A 25,710-nucleotide genomic window follows, 5' to 3' on the forward strand; every position below is an offset into this window, starting at 1 on the left:
TTATTTTTGCTGCTTAAGGAAAGATGTTGCTGTATTTGTGTGTTCTGTGCGTACACTGTATTAGTTCCAGATTCCAAAAAAGATCCATTGCAACCACAAATACATGGAATTATGCAAATCTATCACTGAGGAATCTTTCACTTTTACTTTAAGAAGTCTTGTCAGCTGTCACTTAGAGTTGCATTGCCCACATCTGTCACTGAGGAACACTAAACCATGTCAGATTTTGTTCTCAGAAATGCAATTGCATTTTGTTGCTGGTGTAGCTTCACAGAACATCTGTTAACTGTGCATATATAATATACTTAGATGTACATGTCTCTGTTCATAAACGTATGAATTCCCTTTCCATATTATGAAGGACAATTTGACCCTATAATGTGCCTTTACTGTGATCGTGATGTTATATACTAAACCAGTATCATTGAATAAAAGGATCTTCAATTAATGTGTTTCTTTTCATTTTGTTTTACATAGATTTTTTTCTATAGAAATATTGGAATTGGAAAGTCACAGAAATTTCTATGCAGTGGAGTCTGCTTGCTACTAGATGTTAATATTATTAAAGCTAGCTGTTTACTTATTGATATTTTCTAAATATACCAGCATTACTGTTTCAATAAAGTTACTAAAATCACATTTATGGTGTTAAAAATGGGGGAGTTTTTTTGTTTCAAAGCTTGAAATTAGTAATAGAAGTAAGCTATTCAGCTCGTCGAGCCAGTTCTGCTATTTTGTTAGATTACTCACCATTTCCCAGTTCTTCTCCATATCGCTTAATGCACTTATTTCCTAAGTATCAATCTACCTTTTAAATATTGTAATTGAGTCTGCATCAAAAGCCTTCTGTGGCAATGCATTTCACATTCTTAAAACCTTCTGTGTGAAGAAACATCTTCTGATCTCACTTCTAGCTTGGTTTCTTTCAGAATAATTGATTATAAAACCATTAGGCTGATTGCTTACAAAGTCAATTATATCAAAGGCAATTCTATTACTTTCTAATATACAAGTGGATTTTTGCAACTAACTGTAAATAAAGATTTTTGTTACTTCACCCAAAATACACAGCCATTCCACTTAACAGTAAACCTGTGAAGCGCTTTGAGACGTCTCGACAATATGATAAGGCGCTATATCAAATGATGGATTATTGTTATTATTTCAGATTTGTTTTCCAAATTAACCAGTTCGTTTATAGATGCTGTATTCTGTAAGGCACATATCTTGATATACACCAAGCCTAGGCTTTGACACTGTAACACATTTAGTTATTAACCCTAACCAATACACATGATGGGTTAGAGGAAGGGGAGTATGGAGTATGAACAGTAAACCAGATCCAAAAGAAGGGAGTGTCCAGTTGGGAAATAGGGATAGATAAAAATTGGATGGGCAAAGCCATTTGCTGATTTGAGTACAGGAAAATTAAACCTATTCTGCTGCTCACCAATGGAGCTTAATAATAATGGGTTTGTTAGTGTGGGACATTTGTTTATCAATGGTCCATTGATGTCATCTAGCAGGTTGGAAGTTTCATAGCTCGCTTTGTTGCTGCTTTAGCTTGTTAAACCAGCAGGTATCCAAATCCTCTCCTGCGCCCTTCCTGGTGTGAATGCATGGAGGTTGTTCAGGTGTTTTCAGGTTAATATGTTACATACTTCTGGGCTTCCATAAAACAAGATTAAAAATGAGGTGATGCAATATAGAACATCAATATTGATAATCAAGCTGTACAGTGCTCTGGTCAGGCCACGTGTACAGCAGTGCTGTCCAATCCAAATTCACAAGTGGTCACAGGTATGGCCACTGAGACGCCAAATGGCCAATCTATAATAAAAAAAACTTGATGTAGATACAATACATGCAGAACATTAAACATGCACATCTATATACTCTTTTTTCACATTGTATGCTCTTTTAACACTGAAAATTAGCAGCAGTAAGCTTTTTCATGCAACAATAATTTTTCAGCAACCACATTTTACTCCCATTAACAAACTGAAATGGTAACACTGTACTGTGTATCTACATACAGAACAGCACACAGTATAAGCTGAAACTCAAATCACACCACAACCAATCAGGAAAAAAATTTGGCCAAGCAGAGTATGTACTGCTGATATGATGTGTGCAAGATATATGTCAATAAAGCTGAACTGTAATGTGTACAAAAAAGATTTGTATTCAATCACACAAAACAAGTGATATTGCGGTCTATATTCTATTTCCTACGCGAAACACAAGTTGATTCATCAATGTGGAAGTGGTCGCATCTGAAGAGCAAAATGGCCATATGTGGTCAGTGTTCATTGGATTGGACAGCTGTGACCTAGAGAACTGTATTGTTATCACAGCATAACAAAGCTGGCATAGGCCCTAGAGGCAGTGCAGAGGAGAGCAAGAAGGATAATTACCATTGGTAAAGAAATGAGCTCCAATATCAAACTGTCGCATATACTATTGAGACCAAGGTGAGGTTTTTTCTGGTGGGAACAATTTTTGTCACCTAGGTATCTGACACATTCAGAAACTCATCGCAATGCTTAAGAGTATCCAAACCAATTTGAGGGTTCCACATTTAATTCACAATATAATTCTTTGTCTGAAACAGAATGCATAATTTCTTCCCAGAGGGATGCAGACCGCACACCTAACCCTGGAAAATATTAAGCACAGCTCGGGGTTCTTAGAGTATGCTTTCACAAGATCACAAAAGAGATTTTAAATGCCTAGCTCATCAGCAGGAACTAGAAGGGCAGACCGTCACTGAGACCAAGGACTCTTCCTACTCAGCTCCTTTTAACCCTGCAAGCCAAAGCACTAATGTCCGAGCTGGACAGGCAGTGGGAAAGCTTGCCAGACAATGCTATCAATGGCAAGCTATGCAGTTTCCGTTGGTTAGACTCCAGCATACCCCAACACACACTCTGGGGTCCCCAAGCCTTGGCTGTTACCACCTGAGCCTAATACATTCCGGAATTAGGTAAGCAGGATGTGTCCCTCCAGGATAAGAGTGTACATTCCATTCCAATAAGCATCTCTAGAATTTCCATGTGTAGATGGGATGCATGGAACTCTTTGGTTTGGATACTCCCACATGGTGGTGGGTTTCCCTATCTTTGAGACACCAGGCTGACCAAAAACAATATACCAAATGTAAGATTATTCAATAGTCTCCGGAGATAGGTAAACAGGGTGCATCCCTCCAAGGAAAGGGTGCGTATTTCATTCCCAACATGGAAATTTCTATTTGTAGGTGGCATACAAATTTGGAACTCTCAACTGACCGAAAATAATAGCTTATTTCTCTAACAATGCGCCTGCACTGTCTCTTAGGTCTGGGCAGTTCTCTTATGTTGCAGCAAACAGTATACAGTACTCTAGATTTCTGAGGATTCAAAAGGGGAAAAAAAAACATTGCAGCAGGTAATATGCAATTTGTTGCTACTTCAAAGGTATAAATAAATAGCAAAGTACAGATAGCACTTTTCGAACTAGTTCTCAAGAAATAAGCAGGTTTTGGAATGCATGCTCAATTTTCTAGCAAAAAATTCCACAAAGCTTTTGCGAAACCTCATTCTCAAAGCAGATCTGAGTATACAGCAATCTTTCATCTGAGGTTTTGCAGCAACATAGGGAGTTTGACCTTATTAAAAACATCCTCTGGGAGTGAAATGTCAGCTAAGCCATGTTATACCATGTCTGCAAGTTAATCTCCCAGGGACTCCTATTTTTCATGAGTCTGCAATGCTTCCCAGTTTTTAGATACTGAGGGCTAGATAAATCCTTTGAATACCAGCACATAACAACTAGTTCTTCCACAAACACTGTGGCATCCTAAAGAACAAGGTAAACGCCAAAATAATCAAAAGTTTTCTAGCCCCGTTTAAGGATCAATTGACTAATTTCCAAAGCTGAAGTTCTAATGTAATAAAATGTATGAAGCTCCTGGAACTTCATTCATTACCCAGCTTTACTGATCTACATGTTTAGCACTGAGAGTGATATGTAAATTGTTTCATTTTATGAAAGATATCAATTTCAGACGAACTGCTAATTCCTACTGGTACATTTATCAGTGTTTTTCAATATTGTTAAGGTTGTTTCATAATTATTCCTCATTAATGGACATTTTATAATTTGCCCATTTATTGTGGATTTTATTGGAATAAGAAATGTATTGTAGTGGAGAGGAGGCATTGTGTCTTACAAAACTCCGTACCCCCATCAGTCCTCTGCAGGCTCCACTGGCTCCTAATTAGTGAACGGATCGATTTCAAGATCCACTCACTCGTTTTCAAATCCCTTCGTGCCCTTGCACCTCCCCACCTATCCGATCTGCACACCCCACACTCCACCACCCGCTAACTTCACCAGGTTGGGTGCCCTGTGTTCCACAATCGCTGGCCATGCCTTCAGCCACTACGCCCTGAAACTCTGGAACTCTCTCCTTCAATCCCTTCGCCTTGCCCCTCCCTCCCCACTTTCAAATCTCGCCTAAAGACCTTTTTGATTATGGTTACTGTCACCTCGGTGTCAGACTCTGCCACTGTCAAGCGCTCCAGGACTCTACCCCACGTGAAGGGCACTATATAAATACAAGTTGTTCTTGTTGTGGTCCCTGCAAATGCACTTGAATGTAAAAACCTGGGAAGCATTTCAAGACATTTCAATAACATGATAAGGCACTATATTGAATACAAGGTTAATTTATTATTACTTTAAAAAGAACTAAAATAATCAGATACAGAGACAGCTCCTGCCTCAATTTCAAAGGTTTTTATATTTTATGGCTGGTAGCTCTGGTTTGATTCCATCCAGATATTCAAGGAGTTTCGGTTATAGTAACAGAATCAACACTTCCATTTTGTACATGGTTTGTCAGAGGTTGGGTAAGTTCAAATGGCTTCCCTCAGATGAAGAGTCCAATTGCCAAACTGTCTGATTTTGCAATGGCGCAGATTTTGTTCAGTATTACTCCAAATGTGTCATAGATAATCTTGGAATAGATAATAGATAATCTTACTGCTGGACTCCTCCGCTCTCTGTGTTTCCCTCTGTGCTCCTATGTTACATTTCATATAATTTCACCTTGAAATTGGTGACTTTTATTATTAAGAAGGGAGGTAAGCAGAGATTACTTTGGAGCTGAGTTGGCTCCAAGGTGAAATACTTGGAAACAGAATGTCGGAATTGTGTCAACCCTCTATGATGGTCTAAGTAGTTTGGTTTCTGAGACAAGGCACTGTTGATGACAACCAATCAGGCTGCCTCATTGGCAGGATTTAGAGGCAGATCAGTCATTAGGGGTAGGGACTCTTCCCATTTGTCTTCAGTTACCCATGGAAGCCAAAGGCTGAATGGGTAGGATGATTCAAGCTGAACAAGTTGCAGGAATCTTGCTAGACAGTGCTCTATGGCACACTGTGGTTTTAGCTGGTTAGACTCCCAACATATCTCGAACACACATACACTCAAGTCCCTAACTCTTGATTTGTGCCAATGTGTGCCTACCGCTCTCCAAATTAGGTAAATAGATTGTGTCCCTCCAGAGAGAGTGACATTTCCATTCATAAGTGGCATTTGTGGAATTCTATCTGGTTGGATGGATATTGTTAAGTTTGATGATAGGTACGTCTTGTGTGAGACACCTGGCTAACCAAACAAAAAAAAGAAAATCAAGTACATAATCCTTGGGTCCTGGACAAAGTCAGATGACCATTGACAACACTGGTCACTGGGGAGTTTTTTATTTTAAACCCAAATGAAAGGGGTAGCATTTGTTCGCATTATTCCATTCTTTGCTTCTATGAGTGTGGTCAACACCTACTTGATTAAGAAGGGAGAGGAGGTAGACTTTGATGTCTCTTGAGCAATGGCAGAATATATATTAGGTATTAAATAGCAACTATATCCATTTGCCAGGTGGTTCATTTTTAAAATCCTTCACAAAGCTTGCTTTGCTTTAGTTCCTGTGCAGATAATTTACCCCCTTAAATGCTTGATTTATGTTGGGGAGATTCTAGTCTCTTTTCCTGGATTCCTACTTTTGACTCTTTAATGATGACCTGAATTATTGAGTTGATTCTAAAGAAACATTTGTCTTCTCTGCACCACCAACATTGGTGAATCTTCCAGATTCTACTCCCTTAATCTCTGGAACTCCTTTCCTCTACTCCTCTGCCTCCCTCCCAACTATCTGTCTTCACCTCAAAACTTAGCTCTTCAATCACACCTATTGTCTCTTCCCCTTTTGACCCTCTTCGGCAGCTAAAACATCACTATGATGTGCTCTGGACATTATCCTATGTGAAAGATGCTTTATAAATGCATTTTGTTATTCTTTTCCCAAGGTTCCCCTGCATAACCTGCAACCTTCACAGGAAAAATAAAGAAGCTATCTATAGTCTATCTACCTAAGAGTAGAGGAGCAAAGAGATCTGGGATTCAGATCCAAAAGTCTCTAAAAGTAGCTACACGGATAGATAAGGTATAATAAAAAGACCATTGGGGTCTTGAGCTTTATATCCAGAGGATTGGAATATAAAAGTCAGGAGGTGATGTGGAATTTATGCAAAATCTTGGCTATTTGGAGGACTGTGTCCAATTTTGGTTTCCACACTATAAGAAGGATACAGCAGCATTGGAAAGATTACAACGTAGGTTTATGAGGATGATACCAGGAGTGGTAGGCTATTGCTATCAGGATAGACTCGATAGGTTAGGTATTTTTTTGCTAGAAAAGGGATAGTTAAGAGGGGACCTAATAAAAGTACTAAAATTATTAAAGCATTCAATACGGTTAGCACAAATAGGCTCTTTCCACTGGTTGAAGAGTGCATAACCAAGGGACAAAGGTATAAGATAGCGTTGTTAATAATTTGACAGGCAGTGGTAAGAGTATAGTGTTTGTTCCACTGATATCAAATATATATATATATATCTAAGACAAACAGTAAAGTTCAACAATCTGTATTCAAATCAGATGACCATATAACAACACAACAGTCCGCACCATATAATGACACAGATATACAAATCAAATAATTGAGAAACAACAGCAGGCACTCAGGACTTGTTCAGTACGCCAGACAAAACAATAAGCGTGAGAACGCACCTCAACATACACAGCAGAGATCAGTCCCTGGAAATCCCTCAGGGACAACTGATTCTATAATACAAAACGTAATAGGGACTGGCGCCTGGTAAACCCTCGGACACAACCAATTCTATATAAAAAAAATTGATTACAGAACTATCACACAGAATCACAGAGAGTGGCTCCTGTAAACTCAACAGAAACAATCAGCTTTTAGCCCAGCACCTCACTCATGCTGCCTAACCTGACTTCTGCATTTCAAACAGACCAACCCACTGTTATTACTTCTCTGCCTCGTTAACAGAACTGAAAACATATTACCCACTACCGCTCTTTCACTTTTAATGGTCACTTTCTTACCGGAGGTAAATTCCCTCATCCCTGTACATACACATAGATACAATAGAATTGATATTGATTCCAGTGAGAAGTGCGCTGACCCTCTACACAACTTCAACTATTTCAATGTTACATCTTTCTTTTATATGTTTCTAACTCCACCTCCCCATTGAAACAGGGATAGAAACCTATAAGATCATCAAAGGGCATGATAGAGTAGATAGTGGGAGATTGTTTCCCCTGGTTGGAGAAACTAAAACCAGGGGTCACAACCTTAAAATCAGAGGCAGCCCTTTCGCACTGAGTTAAGGAAGAACTTCTTCACTCAAAGGGTGGTGAATGTATGGAACTCACTACCCCAAAAGGCTGTTGACGCTCAGTCCTTGAACATATTCAAGACTGAGATAGATAGATTTCTTATTACGAAAGGGATTAAGGGATATGGGGATAAGGCAGGGTCAGGTAATTAGCTGGAGTTAGATTAGAAGATCAGCCATGATTGAATGGAGTGGCAGGCTCGAAGGGCGGAATGGCCTACTCCTGCTCCTACACGTTATGTTATGTTATGTTATTATGTTATGTTATGAGAGAGAAATGGACAACTTCTGGGCAGCCTTCCACGGCCTGCTTGTTTCTCAGCTTTGAGATAGGCAGGTGTCTGAGGCTGCGGCCTTTTCTTTCTGTGGTCCATTGTTCTTACATCAATGCTCTAGGACCCGATTGCTCATTATCTCATCTTCCCAGGAAAATATGTAATGCAATCAAAAGCTAACCTCAACCCGTCCAGCAAAGCTATTTTTAACCTCCAATTCTTCTGGAACATTTGGTTGCTTCTATCAATATACCAATGTATCCTGAGGTGATAGTCAGTATATTTCACAGGGTCTAGGAAATCCAAAAGAGGATGATAAGATTGTGGAACTCGCTTCTGACGAAGAGTTGTAGACCTGAAACGTTGACTCGCTTCCCTTTCTCCATAGATGCTGCCTGACCTACTGAGTGTTCCCAGCGACTTCTGTTTTTGTTTCAGATTTACAGCATCTACAGTATTTTGTGTTTTGTGCACAATGACATGGTTGAATCAGACAAGTTAGATGCATTCAAAAGGCAGCTGGAGCTCCACATGAGGGAGGGCATGGGAGGGAGTAAGGAGTGGGTGGGTGGAAACTCGTGTTGAGAACCAGAACAGACTGGTAATCCAAGTGGCATATTTCCATGCTGTACATTCTTTGTGAAATCTTTATAAATCTATCAATCTCCTACATAATTTGAGAACATTTCCCTCGATTTCCCACACAGCAACAACAACAAAATTTCATTTGTAAAGCGCTTTCATGTCGGGAGGACGTCCCAAGGTACTGAACAGTCAGGGATCAGGACCCGATCGTGGGGGGCAGGGTTTGGATGAGGGAAGGCAGTGGGGGTAGGAGGGCGGCTGAAGTCACGGTCAAAAATGAGGGTCTTGAGTCGTGCCTTGAAGGAGGCAAGAGAGGGAGCAAGGCGAAGGGATTGTGGGATGGAGTTCCATAGAGTGGAGGCAGAGAGGCTGAAAGCCCGGCTGCCGATGGTAGGGTGGTTTGGGCGGGAGACCTGGAGCAGGCCAGAGTCTGCTGAGCAAAGGGAGCGGACAGGTTGATAGGAGGTCACCAGGCCTGAAGTGTAGGAGGGGGCAAGGCCGTGGAGGGCCTTGAAAGTGAAGACGAGGATTTTGAATTCTATCCTCTGAGGGATGGGGAGTCAGTGGAGTTGGGCGACTGTGGGGATCACGGAGCCTGGTGCGGGAGAGGACATGAGCTGCAGAGTTCTGGATGATCTGCAGCTTGTGGAGGGAAGAGTTGGGGAGGCCGACAAGGAGGAAGTTTCCGTAGTTGAGCCTTGAGGTGACGATTGCGTGCATGAGAGTTTCAGCGGCCTGAGGGATGAAGCAGTAGTGGAGACAGGCAATGTTGCGGAGGTGGGGGAAGGGGCAGAGTGGGTCATGGCAAGGATATGGGGGAGAAAGGATTGTTGAGGGTCAAACAAGACAGCCAGGTTCCTAACTGGCTTGGTGAGGTGGTGTGTGTAACTGTGGATGTTGATGCTGCCAGTGCCTGAGATGCTGAGGCGCTGGCCAAGCCAATCAGGAGGGCCTCGGTCTTGCTGACAATCAGCTGTAAAAAGTTGGCTCTCATCCAGGACCTGATATCAGACAGAATGTCTGTCAGGACGTCAGTTATCCTGGAATCGAGGGTGGAGGCAAAGAGATAGAGTTGGGCATCATCCGCCTACATGTGGAAGTTGACCCCATGTCTGCAGATGATGTCACTAAAGGGGAGCATGTAGAGATTGAAGAAGAGGGGACCGAGGACAGAGCCCTGATGAACACCACACAAGACTTTGCGGGGGCTGGAGGAGAAATCGTTGGCGGAGACAAATTGTATACGGTGTGAAAGATAAGACCTGACCCATTCAAGTACAGAACCTTGAAGGTTGAGGTAAGAGAAGAAGCGGTGGAGGAGGATGGAATGGTCCATAGTATTGAAGGCAGCAGAGAGGTTGAGAAGGACGAGGAGGCAGAGAAAGCCCTGGTCACAGATGGACAAAATATCATTTGGCATCTTCACCAGAGTATTTTCCATGCTGTGAGCAGCACGGAAACCCGATTGGAAGGGCTCGTGAAGGGAGAGATAGGAGAGGAATAAGTGAAGCCGGGAAGCAACAACTCTTACAGAGACGCTCGAAAGAAAAGGGAGGTTGGAGATGGGCAGGTTCAAAGTGCTTCACAAATAATTGCTGTTAAATGTAGTGTCTGTTTATTTGTAGACAAAGCATGACAGCAAAGCACAGTCTCACACAAGGTGAATCACCAATTTATCTGTCAACAGTCCACTTGATGTACTTTGTATTATCTCTAGATTTCTCAAACAAAAGGTTTAGCCAGGACACTGAGAGAAAATATCTTCTCTTTTTAAAATAATATTATCTTTAACATTAACCTGAGGATAGTCAGACAGGACGTTGTTTTAATGCCCAATGTAAAAGGCAGCATGCCGGACAATCCAACAGTGGAGAGTCAGTCCAAATCTTAACATTGGGCTTGAATCCACATTTTTAACCAAACCGAGTCACAACTACCAACTCTCCGCCCCCTTTGCTTAGTTGGCTCCAGCCTCCGGCACGAATCTTGTCCCATCTGCTGCACCACCAGCATCTGTACTTTTGGCCACAATTCCCAAAACTATGGCGCTCTCTTCCTCAATCCCTCCACCTTGATTCCTCCTTCCATGTCTTCAGATCACACCTGAAGATCTTCTTTGACCGTGCCTACAATCACCTCCCCCTTGCTTCTGTTTGGTGTCAAGCTCCGTCATTCTTAAGTGTTGTGCGGCATTACTCACCATGCAGGGCACTATATAAATGCAAGTTATTGTTGTTGTTGTGCATAAAAATAATTCTCCGAGCCTCGCTTGCTAACTATCTTAAATTGATGCCCTCCAGTTGATGACTCACCGACTGACCAGTGGAAATAATTTATTTCTAACATTATCAAAACCCCTCATAATTTTAAAGACATATATCATTTTAAAGGTACCCCTAAACCAGCGAAACTATGTTCTCCTCAACTTTATTCCAGCAAAAAAAGTCCCAGTTCTCTTCTCATAGGCCAAATCACTAATCCTGATATCAACCCAATAAATCTTTGCACCCTCTCTATCACCTTAACATCTTTGCTAAAGTGGAGTGACCAATATTGGGCACAATATTCTAACTGGGGTCTACTTAATGATTTATATAAGTTTAGCATCAACTCTTTGCTTTTATATTCTATACACCTATTTGTTTTTGTAAATCTAAGATTCTTAATACCTAAGCCTGTGCTGTAAAATCTATGATTCTTTGATTTTTGCTATATCTTGTTTATAGGCTCGTTGTAAATCTCCCTGACTTTTCCAGACCGTAAAAGGCTTTCCTTTGTAAACTTAGGTGTAACTTTCCATTCCCACACAAATCAATCCAACAAGAAGAAATTGCACCTATGTAAGCGAAGTGCTCTCTGACACCTGTATTTACTTAAACCAGAGTAAGGGGCAGACTGCTTGCTGGTGATTGATTGGAAGTTTTGGAATAAAGCAAAGATCTTTGCAGTGTGTGGACTCTGTGTTTTGAAATGGACTAGTCAAATCCCTCCCTACCAGGAAGAACCGGGTTCTTGTTTATCATAAAATATGCCATAAGCTCTTTGTCACCAAATCTTTTGCTTGGGCACTTTGTGTGAATGAGGTTCCATTCTTTTCATCAACAAAAAAGTTATTTTTTAAAAAAAATGTATGATCCAATCTGTTGTCCATCCAGCCAAACACCCAGGTTATTTGTGAGCAATCTTAGTAGTTTTTCAACTCTGAAGGTATGAGGTGTTACACTTTCATGACTTTTTTGTGTTAATCAGTATGATTGCATCTACTAATATAAGTTCATTTGTTTAATTTAAAGTTCTAAATGAAAAATAAAGCTGACAGAAATGTTTAAAACTGAATAAATGCAAGATTTAGTAATGTGAACATTGTTATATTTGATTCAATCAGACATTTTTAGGGTTATGTCCCTGCAGAAATCTGCCATAAACATTTGAATTGCAGTAACATTTATAATATTTTATCTTCTTTCTAGGAATGGCAGAATTCTATTCAGAAGAATGCAGGACTTGCATTTATTGAACTCATCAATGAAGGAAGGTAACTGATTTTTAGGGTTCTTCAGCTATTGGATTTAATATAAAATAATTAATACTGACTGTGCTTGCAGTTGTCTTTCCCCTCTTCCTGGCTCGCTGTCGGGGACCACCCCTTTTGGGCATTCTGAAGCACTACTCTGGATATAGGATGCTCTATAAATGCAAATGGTCGTGGTTGCATTTTGCTTGGGGCTTAGTAGATGGATGTTGTGCAAAAAAAATATTCCTTAACATCTGCCACTGGATATTGTCTTGAGTTTGCGTGTACCTGGATTCTATGAACCTTGACTGACTAGAATTGTTTCATTACAAATGAAGATTTTTTTTTATAAGTGTCACACAAGCATTTTTTCACTTAAAATTGTACTCTGAGAATTCCACAAAATGCTGGAAAAGAAACTTGCAATACATAATGAGGTTTTGCTGGATTATTTTTTCATATTGTTTGTGAACAACTGATGAGACAGCAGGGAAGTTTAATGTTAAGGATAAAGGGGAGTTTAGCCTGTATGCCCATCTGCTGCTCCATCTGTTAAGAACTATGTGTTGTACATCTTACAGTGGAGACTTTATTCTCAGCACATTAGATCAGAAACATTTGAGTACTGGGGGCTGTCCAGGGTACTGAAATCAATGGCTAATGGTCTTAAACCACTATGAGTTGGTTAAAAAATAATTTATCATAAGGTACCAAGTGTGATACGTGCTAAAATGTTTGAAGTTGCTGATTCATTTAAGTATTTTTGCTTAGAATATGTTCATTCAACTTTGAGCTCCCATATATAAATGACATGAAAAATAATAGGAGAGAGTCAAATCCTTAAATAAAGGGAAATTAGTCATTTGATCCTAAATGTGCTTACGTGACGATAACTTTTTAAAAAGGTAACATAATGGTATAATACCCGGACAATAATATTGAAGGAACCTAATAAATTGCAATGTGTAAAGAATATATAACTTGTAAATGCATGTAGTTATCAGTTTTTACAAAAGGTATTGAGCAGTGCAAAAAGGAAAAAAAGCTGTCTGTTTTCTTTGTATTAATACCTCAAAATACATTTAACGTGATTGAAAATGTTTATGCTCTGTGCATATTTTCAATGTAACAGCTGCACTGCAGTGTTTTCAGATGGAATGGAAGGCAAATTATGTTTTTTTTAAATAATTTCAGTCGCCAGAAAACTATAGAAATGTTAGTCATTCATCATAGATGGAGAATGTAATTGTGCAGTTGTCAACAATTAACAAGACATAAACAGGTGATTAATGTGCTGTGGATAAAATGCCCTGTAGGATGGCCAGAAATTATAAATGGGATCATTTACAGGAATACAAATGCACATCCATAATTAAAACAAAATGTATTTAATGGTGTGTAAAATTACACATAATCTCGACACAGTAAGGACTGCTTTTTCTCTCCAAAATAGCATCGCAGTGAGATTAGTGAGGGGATGTTAAAATCAAAGGGACCCAGTAATGATGTATGTGAGTATTGGCAAATTACATTTCATTAAAACAAACAATTAGGATATTAAAACCCAGTTTATCAGCATAAGATATTTAACAGATTTTAGGATCTTCTGGGACTACTTGTGTCGTTTTAGCTATTTATTTTTGAAATATCCCTTGACAATGCCAGCACACCAATTATCTACCTGTGCACTTGAACAGAAAAATATTCTACCAATATATTAGTACTCTGTTGTGTAAAGCATGTTGAGAGGTCCTCCGGATGTGAAGGGTGCCATATAAATGTAAATTATTGTTGTTGCTTATGATACCAATGCATGCTTGTTTCAGTTAATGTGCTGATTTAAATAGCAACATGACAGACATGGTTATTATTTATGTTGAATTAAGACAGAGATATTTATCATACAATTTAAGCCTTTCAAAACTGTGTTAGCACCATCTAACAACCAGTTGAACTACTTTTATTTCTCTGATTTTCAACTAACTGCTGGACCTTGGTCCTTTACGTAGGTTCTCAATTTTATAGCAGTGCATTAACTTAATGGTTTAATAAAGTTATAATCCTTTGCCATTAGCAGAGAAGAATATGTATTACTTTTATTTGGTACCATCAACTGATGGTTTCTGATTTATGGTATAAAAGGATATACTTGATCTGTGCTATATAATATCTTGAGTATTCTGAATGTATGCAGGTGATTGAGCCTCAGACAGAATATCTGTCCATTAATCAACCAAAAAAAATGTCAAATACAATAGAGTAAAAAGGAAGACTTATGATATTCTGTTGCTGATTTTTAAGGTTGCTATGCCATGCCATGAAGGACCACATAGTTCGAGTGGCTAATGAAGCAGAGTTCATTCTGAACAGACAGAGAGCTGAAGATGTTCATAAACATGCAGAATTTGAGGTAAGTTGTTTCCCATCAGGCTTTTAAACTGATTTTCTACTGCAAGTCAGCAGGCACTAAAGCTACTAGAATTATTTTGACATTCATAGCAGATTTTTGTTTACCTTTAACTATTCATATCTTATTAAAAACTTTGGCAAAAGTAGTGAATTATTTGACGTTGCCATTCACTGGGGTGTCTAAAAGTTTTATGGTTTTGATGAAGCCCCCACTCTCCTGCCTGGTCTTAAACAAGTCAGATGAAACGTGTTGCGATTATTGCCTAGAAATAATCCTAATATTTCAAAGGAATGGCAGTGTTTATTATTCTTTATTAGTCACATACCTCAGGGTTTGATGAATTGTTTAGCATTCTGTATACGCAGTGATAGCCAAAAGCAGTTACAATACCAATATCTTTGGTGCTTATTAGTGTCTATCAGCTCACAAAAGGTTGACATTTTAGGAGCAAATATTGAATTATTCTTAATTATGTAAAGGAGTGCAGGAGTGATTTGCCCATTGTGTGTATTGCTCTTTTAAATCAAAAGTCAAGACAAATTTTGTGAATGACTGGTGATGCTGTAGCTTCTTTGCCGGATAACTGCAGATGGTTATTTGCGTGGCATTAGATTATATGCTAAATTTATTTCAAATTGTGGGTCTGGCGTGGCCGACTGTCAGTTTAATGAAACACTTATACCTTTTCTTTGCCTAATCAAAAACTAATTTTGACAAAAGCTAATAATACCCAATGTATTGAATGATTCATACTTGCATGTAAACACTATCCCCAGGCATTATATAATAAAGAAAATGAAAATCTTGCTATATCTTCACAATAACTTATGCTAACTCAAAATGAAGAAGGACGAGAGGCAGGAGGATTGTGATTTTCCAGTTTTCCCACTGGACTCATTTTCAATTGTAAAAGGATATGTGCTTGGATATTAGCCCAGCTTCCACTGAAACAGCACTGCACCAATGTCCTATTTGCCTGGCCATATGTGGAGCTTTAATGTGTTCATGCATGATTTGTTGGTATGGATAATAATGGGAGGTACTTTTTCTTGCTATGCACCTAGCAGCTTGACACAGTCAATTTACTGCACCGTTTTTTTTCTTCCTGTATTTTGAAAAGCAAAGAAATAAACCGCCTATGTTTATTCTTTCATGAAATCCTTCCCTTTGTTTGAAAAAACATTACCATATTCTACAGTATCAGATGTGAAAGGTGTTCTATAAATGTAATTTTGTTGTTGTCTTCCTGAAAGAAATGCAGATGCCCTACTCTCAGTGAAATACGTGCAAATAGGATAGACAAAACAATTATTTGTATTTGGATTTATATAGAAGAAGAATAGTCTTTAAGTAGCGATATAAACCACATTTATTATCCTAATAATTCTCTTCCGAGCAATGATTTTGAAAAGCTATTCAACTTTAGCCGAACTCGATCCTGGGGTCTCCCAGCATCCACACAAATTGTATGTACTTTGCAGCTCAGGTTCCTAGTTAGGAAATGGAATGCTTCTCTCGAGCCCAGAGGCGCTGAACACAATTGTACAAATGCCTGTAAACCCAACTGAGATCAACCAAGAAATAAAAATAAGAAGTACATTTATCAAATAGATAAGATAGAACGGGGGATCAAATTTAGAACAGATAGCAGGAACTGTTTGTTTACAAAAGCTAATCAACAGCTAGATCAGCTTAATAGGAAGAGTGAAGTCAGGACTCATTTAAGGAACAACTTGAAGCTGAATTAAAAAAGGCAGCAAGATTGGCATGTAGAAGGATGTGGTCCAGGGAGACTGTAGGATCTTTATCTAAAGCAGAGGTGGCCAACCTCTTTGGTTGACCAACAAAATAATCATACTAATAACAAAATAGCATATATTTATGCCATGAATCAAGAAATATTCCATCAAGAAGCATTTATTTTCTTGGTCAACCAAAGAGGTTGGCCACCACTGACCTAAAGCTATCTTGAGAAATTTGCTTGGGTGATTGTCTTAGTGGTTTTGTTTCACAGTAGTCATTGGCTTTTGTAACTGAGTCATCTGAGGCACATCTGTGTTAGCAAAGACTTGATAATGATTCACAGCATAATCAATAATTTGGTATACAAGCCTCTAGGTCCTGAGTTTATTACAACCTCAACTAAAAATATCCAATGATTTTAATGCATAAATCTTGTTGCATGTTTCACACTAGTTATGAATATCACCCAAAAATGTAGTGCCTCTGGATTGAGACACAGTAATTTGCCATGAGGCTTGTCTGAAGCTCTGAGACGCCAACCGGGGTGAAGGACGCTATATAAATGCGCGTTGTTGTTGTCTGGTGGAACCAAACTGGTAGTTTCGCCAGGACATCTATTTGCACTGTGAAAGCATAAGTGCAGGTGATATCAAATTATTCACCCTCAGCTCAGATATAATCCCTTGGAGTCCAATAAGCTCGCAAGAACTTTTGGGAGACAATTTTTAATGTTTTTAACAGCCATTTGGATGTCATTTGGATGTCATTATAAAATGAACCAGCATTTGAAGCTCTGCTCTTTCAGACAGGAAGTATAAATCAAACTTACTGATCCTGATTGCTTTACTCTTGGATGTGATAATACATTGCTTTAGCAGTATAAATTGGGCATGAGGTCCATTTGTGAAATGAATAAGGCTAATCTGTACCCATTTTCTGCTATTTTTGAATCCTTCAGAACACTGTTCATCAAAGACAGCTGAGCTTACTGATATCCTTTCTTGTCTCTTCTTATGTAATGATAATTACATGGAGTCCTGTAGCTCAGTGGTTAGAGCACTCGCTTTGCAAGCGAGAGACCTGAGTTCAATTCCAGACAGGGCGAAACCTTGGGCAAGTTTCCTTACTCCACATGCCTAATAATAATCCCTTCAAAAACCAAAACAATAATAAATTGGTCATTTTCAATCTACGACTGTTTGTGGGACATTGCTGTGCGCAATTGGCTGCCGCGTTCGCCCACAAATATACAGTCAATTCACTTTACAGTGTGTTCTGTGAAGCGCTTTGGGACGTCCTCCCGACGTGAAAAGCGCTATATCAAATGCAAGGATTATTATTATTATTATTATGTATATCCGTTTCTATGCTGAGTTAATATTTGGAGCATGAAGAATTGTAAATTTGAAGTATATTTTCTTCTAATTTTTTTTAAAATTCTACTGCAGTGATAAAGATCAAATGGTTATTGGTTGGACAAGTTATCTACTTTCTTGTGGTTTTTGGTACTTAAGCACCTTTATAAAAACTGAAGTCTGATCCCACCCTCCACTTCTTACTCAGCTCTCACAAGTGAAATGGGTTTGGGTGTCTCCACTGGATTTTCTTTAGATACTGTTCCACTGCACAAAACTATGTAAGTTCAGCAATCTCATCTCTTAAGAGGCAGAGAGTTGAAGAAAGGAAATGTAGAGAAGGTTATGAAGAGGTTATGCTGAGTGGACTATGGTTACATGATTACAGCATTGTTGTGTTGTTTAGTGGAGCTACATAAACGAGACTGAGTTCCAGGAAGAGCACTAGAGCACAGTACTTAATAGGAGACATCTGCTGCATTGTTAATCCATATTCAGTTAAGAGCAAAGTAGTCTGTTAGTTGCTGGATCTTGCTTGCTAGAATGTATATGGGGCAGACTGTATAATTGCTCCCTTCAGTTAGATGATGCCACAATTTCAAAACAAAGCAATCGATAAACCTTTCACTGTAATTGTTCTGAACTGTAGGTGGGAATGCTGTTGTGTTGCTTGTGTAACTGGAAACATCACTCCATATCCATGAAATAGTTTATCAGCAATTTCACTTGAGCCTTTGAGTACTGAAGTAGCACTTGTGATCAAACGAATAACTAAACGGCAGCTTATTAATTTTGCATACTGGAGTTGGGCCAAGTCCCTGGATCATACTGGCAGAAACGTGACAAACGCCAATTGATGTTTCTCAGTATTGATGCGTGTCGGCATCAATTGACGTCAGGTGCTGTTGGTGTTCTCCCTGCTCCTGCATGTTATAAAGGGTGTTTGATATATGTTAGCATTGACTGATGTCAGAAGCAGTTGGTTCACATGCTCTTTCTTCCTCACAGTATAAAAGGTGCAAGCTCAAATTGATGCGGCAGTTTGTTTTACTCATTGAGAATCAAACTCTGCATTCCTGTTGGAGTTTGTTTGTGAAGGTCTTTCCTACAGCTATTTCTGTGCTTCATAGAGTGGTTCAGTAGGTGCAAAGCTAGCGTTTTCAAGTTTTAGAATTTTTTTTTTGGTCAGCTGCATGTCTAACACATGCAGAAACCCATCACCATGCTCAAGAGTATCCAAACCGATCTGAGAATTCCATGCATCTCACCTACACTTGGAAATCCCAGAGATAGATTGCTGGAATGGAATGCGCACTCTCTCTTTGGAGGAACGCATCCCGCTTAACTAATTCCATAAAGTATTAGCCTTTTTTTTTCAAATTTTATAATACATTTTGAGGTAACTTTTGAATTACTATTAATTCAGGTATTATTAATCTGAGGCACTACTCCACGTGAAAGGCGCTATATAAATGCAAGTTGTTGTTACTGTTGTTATTGGCTAGAATATTCCAGTTTTGCAAACTGATAGACTGGTTACAAAAATAAATATTTTCTGCAGCTTTCCAGTAGTTAGGAAATTAATTAGAAGTTATCTATTAAAACTATGAATGGTTTACAAAATATTTATGTATATGTAGATAAGATTTTCTGCCATGTGGTCCTGATAAGATCATAATAATGATGACAATATAAGGACAATAATAATAATAATAATCCTTGCATTTGATATAGAACCTTATCACATCTTTGAGACATCTCAAAGCACTTCACAGAATATACTATAAAGTGAATTGACTGTGTGTTTTGTGGGCAAAGCATCGCAATTAATTGTGCACAGCAGTGTCCCACAAACAGTCGTGGATTGAGTGACCAAATTACTGTTATTATTTATTTACTTGAAGGGATTATTACCCCTGGAAAAGCGATCTGCCAATTGAGTAACTACCAGGTTCCTACTTACTGCTAGGTAAACAGAGGCATGTGGAGTAAGGAAACTTATCCAAAGTTTCGCCCTGTCTGGGAATCAAACTCAATCCTCTTGCTTGTGAGGCAAGTGCTCTAACCACTGAACTACAGGACTTCACTAAGCTAAAGGGAAATATTTTTTTCTAATGAAATGCAGAATTCCTTAAAACTGTGCAGTGAGTTCAAACATGGCAGGACTAAGGGATACTTTTAGAAATGAATGCACCATCTAGCATGTTGCAATATACAGAAATATATGAGTATTATGTTTGAAAAAAACGTTGGCAGCACTGGTCAACTATTGGGTGGCAGAGCATGCGGAATAAATCACATTTGTTGAGTGCCACACACAGAGACCACTACAGGGAAGGGAGAGCTAGCATCAGGTATCTAAAGAGAAAAATATCAATACTAATGGAAAATTCAAAGTTAAAATATTACAAAAATATGAAATGCAAGGATGATATTAGGGATAAGAGGAAATTGAGAGAAGCAGAAGAGAGAAAGCAAAATCAAATGCACCTAAAAAGGCTGATAGAAGATAAATGATAGGTCAGAGACTGAGAGGAAAACAAGGTAGAAACCTGGAGATGGAATGAAATGGATCTGAAACAATGATTTGTTTTGTATTTGGTAGCAGGTAATTGGGGGAAAAAAATAGACTAACTTGGAAATGCACCAACATTTTTTTGGGGGGATTGGACCTTGACAGCAAAAGTACTTTTTAAGAAGCTTATGAAATCAGAATCACAGTTTCCGTGTGCAGTTACTTTTATTCATAGACTACTAACATGTACTTTATGGATGAAAGCAAAACTTGGCACCTCAGTTTTGATGAGGTTCTTATCTGGCCATAGCAGCTTCCTTGCATGAACAGCTTGATGTACTAGTTTTTATGATCTTTGCCCCAACAGATAAAGTATAAGACACAGAGATATCACTTGTCACTAGAAATAAACATAACCTTTGCTTCATTTTATCAGGAGGTTGACAGTAGACACTTGTCAAATGGAAGGCCTTCACTGCATCTTTATTATTATTAGGCGTTACATGAAAGATCTCAGAAGTAAGATAAAATGTATTCACAACCAACCTGTGTCAAGGTGCAGCCTCATAGCATAAACTAGATAAATAGTAGATATGATATTTATCAGTTTTGTGCATTGTAACCTAAGATGACAGTACTAGATTGAGTTATCTGTTATTTGAAGAATATGTTAAGATATAATACCTGACAGAACTTGATAAAAAATGGAAAGATTCAATTATCTCTCGGTCTCTGTTAGCAAATGAGATTCTGGATATTAACATTATTCCCAAACAATGCTTCCTCAAGCCTGTCTTACCTCATACGTAACGGAAATTAAGATGTTTCCATTAGTTTCAAAAATCCATTTACACTTACACACTAAAAATAAGTTCAACAGCCATTGAAAATCATGGCAAGAAAAATTATGAACTTTAAAATAGCAGATGAGTCTAACGTATCAGATATGTCATCTGTAGTTTCTATAGAATCATACTTTATTTACCTTTCCCGTGTTTTACAATTTAGGTACTTTGCCCATTCACGGCCACCTCCCCCAGCATAAATATAGGTTAGATTGTCTCAACCTTTTTTTACAGCTATCAATATCACTCCCTGACTGCCATCTGCTAAATAATTCTTTAACCATTTATTTTTAGGAAACTGTGGTGTATATCATCCAGACATTTGCTAGTCTTAAATACCTTGGAAGATAGGTTGTCAATAAATAGACAGATAGACAGAAATAAACTATATGTCATTTTTTGTCATTGAGTGTCACTTTCCATTCTAAGAGAGCAGGAATTCTCCATTTTACCATGGGATAAGAAAGTCCTACATACAAATGCTGTCTTCTCCCCATGAAACAACCAACACAAGAACATTGAACTGATCGCTCNAAAAAACACTTGCCTCAGCTCAATTGAAATATTTCATAGTAAGGTGTGGGTAAAAATATTTTGTTTGTGAATCTTCTGCTAATTTCTCCCCTTCTCTCCACTCTTGTCATCACTGACTCCCATTGGGCTGTTTTCACGAGTGCCATTACTCTTCAGGCACCTTTCCCAAATAACCTTTCTTCATGTGTGAGTCTGCACAATAAGTGTTGGCAGTCTATTCAGCTACGGAGGACATCACAGCTGAGTTTGTCCTTGTGTTGACATCCACATAGGCACACTTTCCAGCAGGAGTTACTGGATAGCCTTCAGGACTGGGAATGCTAGCTGATTTTGTGCACCCCCTTTCCCTACCCAAGGAATGCAAAGGATAAATATAGCACCTCAACTGCTGCTCTGACATACATCAGCTGATTCAGCACAGGCCTGGAATCGAACCGACAACCTTCTGCTCTGTAGCTCACAGCTATGCTCGACAGTACTTTTACTCAAGCTGTGGTTCTCTTTCATTCTGCAATTCCTGTAAAAACGGTTTGATTTTCAAGCAGGGAATTCTATTGACTTTACACACAACCCACACTTTAAAGATTTAACAAGATTCGCAAAAGGATTACTTCATTCACAAAAGGAATTAAAGGGGAGATTAGAAAAAAAAGATCTCTTTTAAAAAATGTGGTTTGGAATGTTGAATCCTGCACCACAAATTGCAGTTAAAGCAGAGGCAATTAACTATTTTAAAAGGAAATTATATCATGTATATTACATATATGTGTGTATAATATACATGATATAATGATATGCATGGAGAAAACACCAGTACAGACCTGATGGGCTAGATGGCCTCATTCTGTTTTTTTCTGATAATAATATAACCAAGGTCACTTGTTTGTCTGTCTTGTCAATATGAGGACAGATTTTCAGCCAGGCATGCTCTAAATGGTAGATGATGTGGAAAGTTTGTCAGGAGTTTATAAACTGAAACCACTGGTTTTATCAATTCAAAACGATGCTCAAGGAGATGGGCCTTTGCCATTCAGTGTTGCAACCTGCCATGTTGTGAGTGGAGCGGAGCACACAGAGCTCCCTTTATCTCACCCACAGTCGGCTTATGATTAAAATTGGCTTAGCACCAACTCACTTTTCTCCAGCCACACAGCAATCAGTCACTGGCTGGCATTACAAGCTATCTTCATATCCAGTACTCTAATTGCTTTGCTTTTCTGGCTCAGATCTTTCCTGTCAATGCAGGACCTGTCTCCTGAGTGCAACCCAATACCAGAGGGACCATACCAGATCTCCAATGGCAGCTTCTTCTCCAGCATTGTTTGAGGCTGTAGTCCATTTGTTTAATTGTGATTGGTAATGTTGTTATTTTGCTGTTTAGCTAATTGGTGCTGTTAGGTGTTGAAGATTAATTATCTAGCCCTTTGTTTGCAATTGGTGGTCTTATCGGGCAATGCTTTACTTTTTAAATTAAGGAGGAAGTTTTGCTATTACATGAGTCCCTGCCCATACCACCTTTACTCCTTTGTTCTCATTATTATTATTATTATTGAGATGGGAGCCGATCCAGTTGCACCTTTGAGGGAATTCACTTACGTAATTCCCTCAAAGATTATACACTTTATTGTGCACCAGATAAGACCTACCCGGTGATGGATTACCTTGTGATCTATGAAGGTATGTTCTCTATGGTACGTCAGGAGATGTTCTTTTGAGATTAGACTAGCTGTTGAGGCAGTGCTTTATTTTAAATGAATTTATATCTGACTGTAGGAGGTTCTTGACTAAAAACATTTTATCTCTTCGTACAGTACAGGGCAAACCAGTTATAATTAGACCACTTACATGTGTGCTAACATGCTCAGGAAGTGCCCCTAATATATTTCCCTGCATGCTGCAGGACTTCTTATATATGGTGCTCATGTGCAGTGTGCAAAAAAGTGACAATGGTGGTGTGTCCTGTGTGTTGCATACAGGAAGTTATATCAGTAGTGACCCAATTCCTCAAAGTCAGCCAGTTTTTAATGCTCCCCTTATAACACAGGACCCGAGATATTGGACCCAGACAGCAACCTTATAATGGAGCTACCCACTACTATTATTGCTATCTTGAAGAAACAGTTATCGTTCTACAATGCATTCTAGCTAGCTGTTGGGAAGGATGCTTCAGTCACCACAGGACTCCATAACTGATCATTACGATGATTAGACTGAAATGTAATGCTCATTTTCACAGTTGTTATGGATAGATATCTCACAGCATGAAAGAATAATGGCACTTCCTTTATCTCTCACTCTCCAGGTAATTTTTTGAAATATTAGACTCATTACTACTGTATTTTAGCTATTATTTAATTATCAGTTTCATTGTTGAGAGAAGGGCGATTCATATCTTCATTGAGTGAGTGTTTGAAACCTGCCTAAATTATTAAAAGGTTTCCTCTCATTTCCACTTTAACATGGGGTTAACTTCCACATGTATGCGGATGACACCCAACTCTACCTTTCCTCCTCTATCCTCAACTCCACGACCACTGATGTCCTGACAGCTGCCTGTCCGACATCGAGTCCTGGACGAGAGACAACTTTCTTCAGCTCAACGTGCGTAAAACTGAGGCCCTCCTGATTGGCTCGCGTCAGCGCCTCCGCACCTCAGGCGCTGACAGCATCAGCATCCAAGGCTGCACTCTCCACCTCTCAAAGCCAGTCAGGAACCTCGGTGTTCTGTTCGACCCTGAGCTGTCCTTTCTCCCCCATATCCGCGCCACAACTGGCACCGCCTTCCATCACCTCCGGAATATCGCCAGATTACGGCATTACCTCACCCCTCACGCTGCTGAAACACTGGTCCACCCTTTATCACCTCAAGGCTGGACTACGGGAACTCTCTCCTCATTGGCCTTCCCGGCACCTCCCTCCACAAGCTACAGGTCATTCAGAACTCTGCAGCTCGTGTACTGTCCCGCACCAGGCTTCGGGACCACATCACTCCCACCCTCGCTCGCCTCCACTGGCTCCCCATCCCCCAGAGGATCAAATTCAAGATCCTCATCCTCACCTACAAGGCCATTCACGGCCTTGCTCCCTCCTACCTCTCCGACCTACGATCCCCCTACCCACCTGCCCGTACCCTCCGTTCCTCTGGCTCCGGTCTGCTCCACATCCCCCGCCCCAACCGCCCTACCATCGGTGACCGGGCCTTCAGCCTCTCAGCCCCAAGGCTCTGGAACTCTATCCCCCAGAGCCTTCGCCGCCTCCTCCCTTTCCTCCTTCAAGGCCGGTCTCAAGACCTTTCTCTTTGACCGTGCCTTCAGCTCCCCTCTCGACTCTCTACCCCCTCCTCACTCCCTCCCTCCCTTCCCTCCCCTCACCCTGACCATTTCCCCCCTGCTCGGGTCCTGACCCAACTGTACAGCGCCTTAGGACTTTCTCCTGACGTGAAAGGCGCTCTATAAATGGAATCTTGTTGTTGTAAAAGTAAGTAAAAATAAAGACTGCCCTCACCAGTTTGAACTGCCAGATTAACCATCCTTTGAATAGTATTTTCAAAGTAATCATCTGATTCTACCATTGCATTTTGATCTGCACACAATGTGGTACTCAGTGTTAAGAGTCTCTTGATAGTTTTGTTGCACTCTTTAGTTTATAGAAATGTTTAAGTAGTTACTACTTCTCAGATAACTTTTTTGTTAGTTATTATATCTAAATCCAATGGCTTATTTTTCATCCACAGTCCCAGTGTGCTCAGTATGCTGCAGACAGAAGAGAGGAAGAAAAGATGTGCGAGCATCTCATCAGTGCTGCCAAGCACCGAGATCATGTTACAGCCAATCAACTAAAGCAGAAAATTCTCAACATCCTGACAAACAAGCATGGTGCATGGGGTAGCATCCCTCAAAGGTATGTTTGCATTATCTATTAAACAGTCTTGAAGTTTTCTAAATCAATCTGCAATGTTATTTTAAAATTGTGCACAATCAGACAATGGCTTGTATCACTCTATGAAATATACAACAACAAGATTCCATTTATAGAGCGCCTTTCACGTCGGGAGGACGTCCCAAGGCGCTGTACAGTTGGGTCAGGACCCGAGCAGGGGGGAAATGGTCAGGGTGAGGGGAGGGAGGAAGCGAGGAGGGGGTAGAGAGTCGAGAGGGAGCTGAACGCACGGTCAAA

General features: G+C 39.6%; 1 protein-coding gene across 1 annotated transcript in view; it reads left to right on the top strand.

Moving 5' to 3' along the window:
* Positions 1-25,456, top strand: part of nbeaa (neurobeachin a) — a 219,380-nt gene extending 193,924 nt beyond the window's left edge. Inside the window, exons 37-39 of the mRNA XM_042334427.1 lie at positions 12,089-12,153; positions 14,434-14,542; positions 25,268-25,456. Of these exons, the coding sequence (XP_042190361.1) occupies positions 12,089-12,153; positions 14,434-14,542; positions 25,268-25,456 (363 nt within the window). The remainder of the gene's footprint in view (positions 1-12,088; positions 12,154-14,433; positions 14,543-25,267) is intronic.
* The last annotated feature ends 254 nt before the right edge of the window (positions 25,457-25,710 follow it).

Source organism: Callorhinchus milii, unplaced genomic scaffold, assembly GCF_018977255.1.
Source record: "Callorhinchus milii isolate IMCB2004 unplaced genomic scaffold, IMCB_Cmil_1.0 Scaffold4, whole genome shotgun sequence".
NCBI lineage: Eukaryota > Metazoa > Chordata > Chondrichthyes > Chimaeriformes > Callorhinchidae > Callorhinchus > Callorhinchus milii.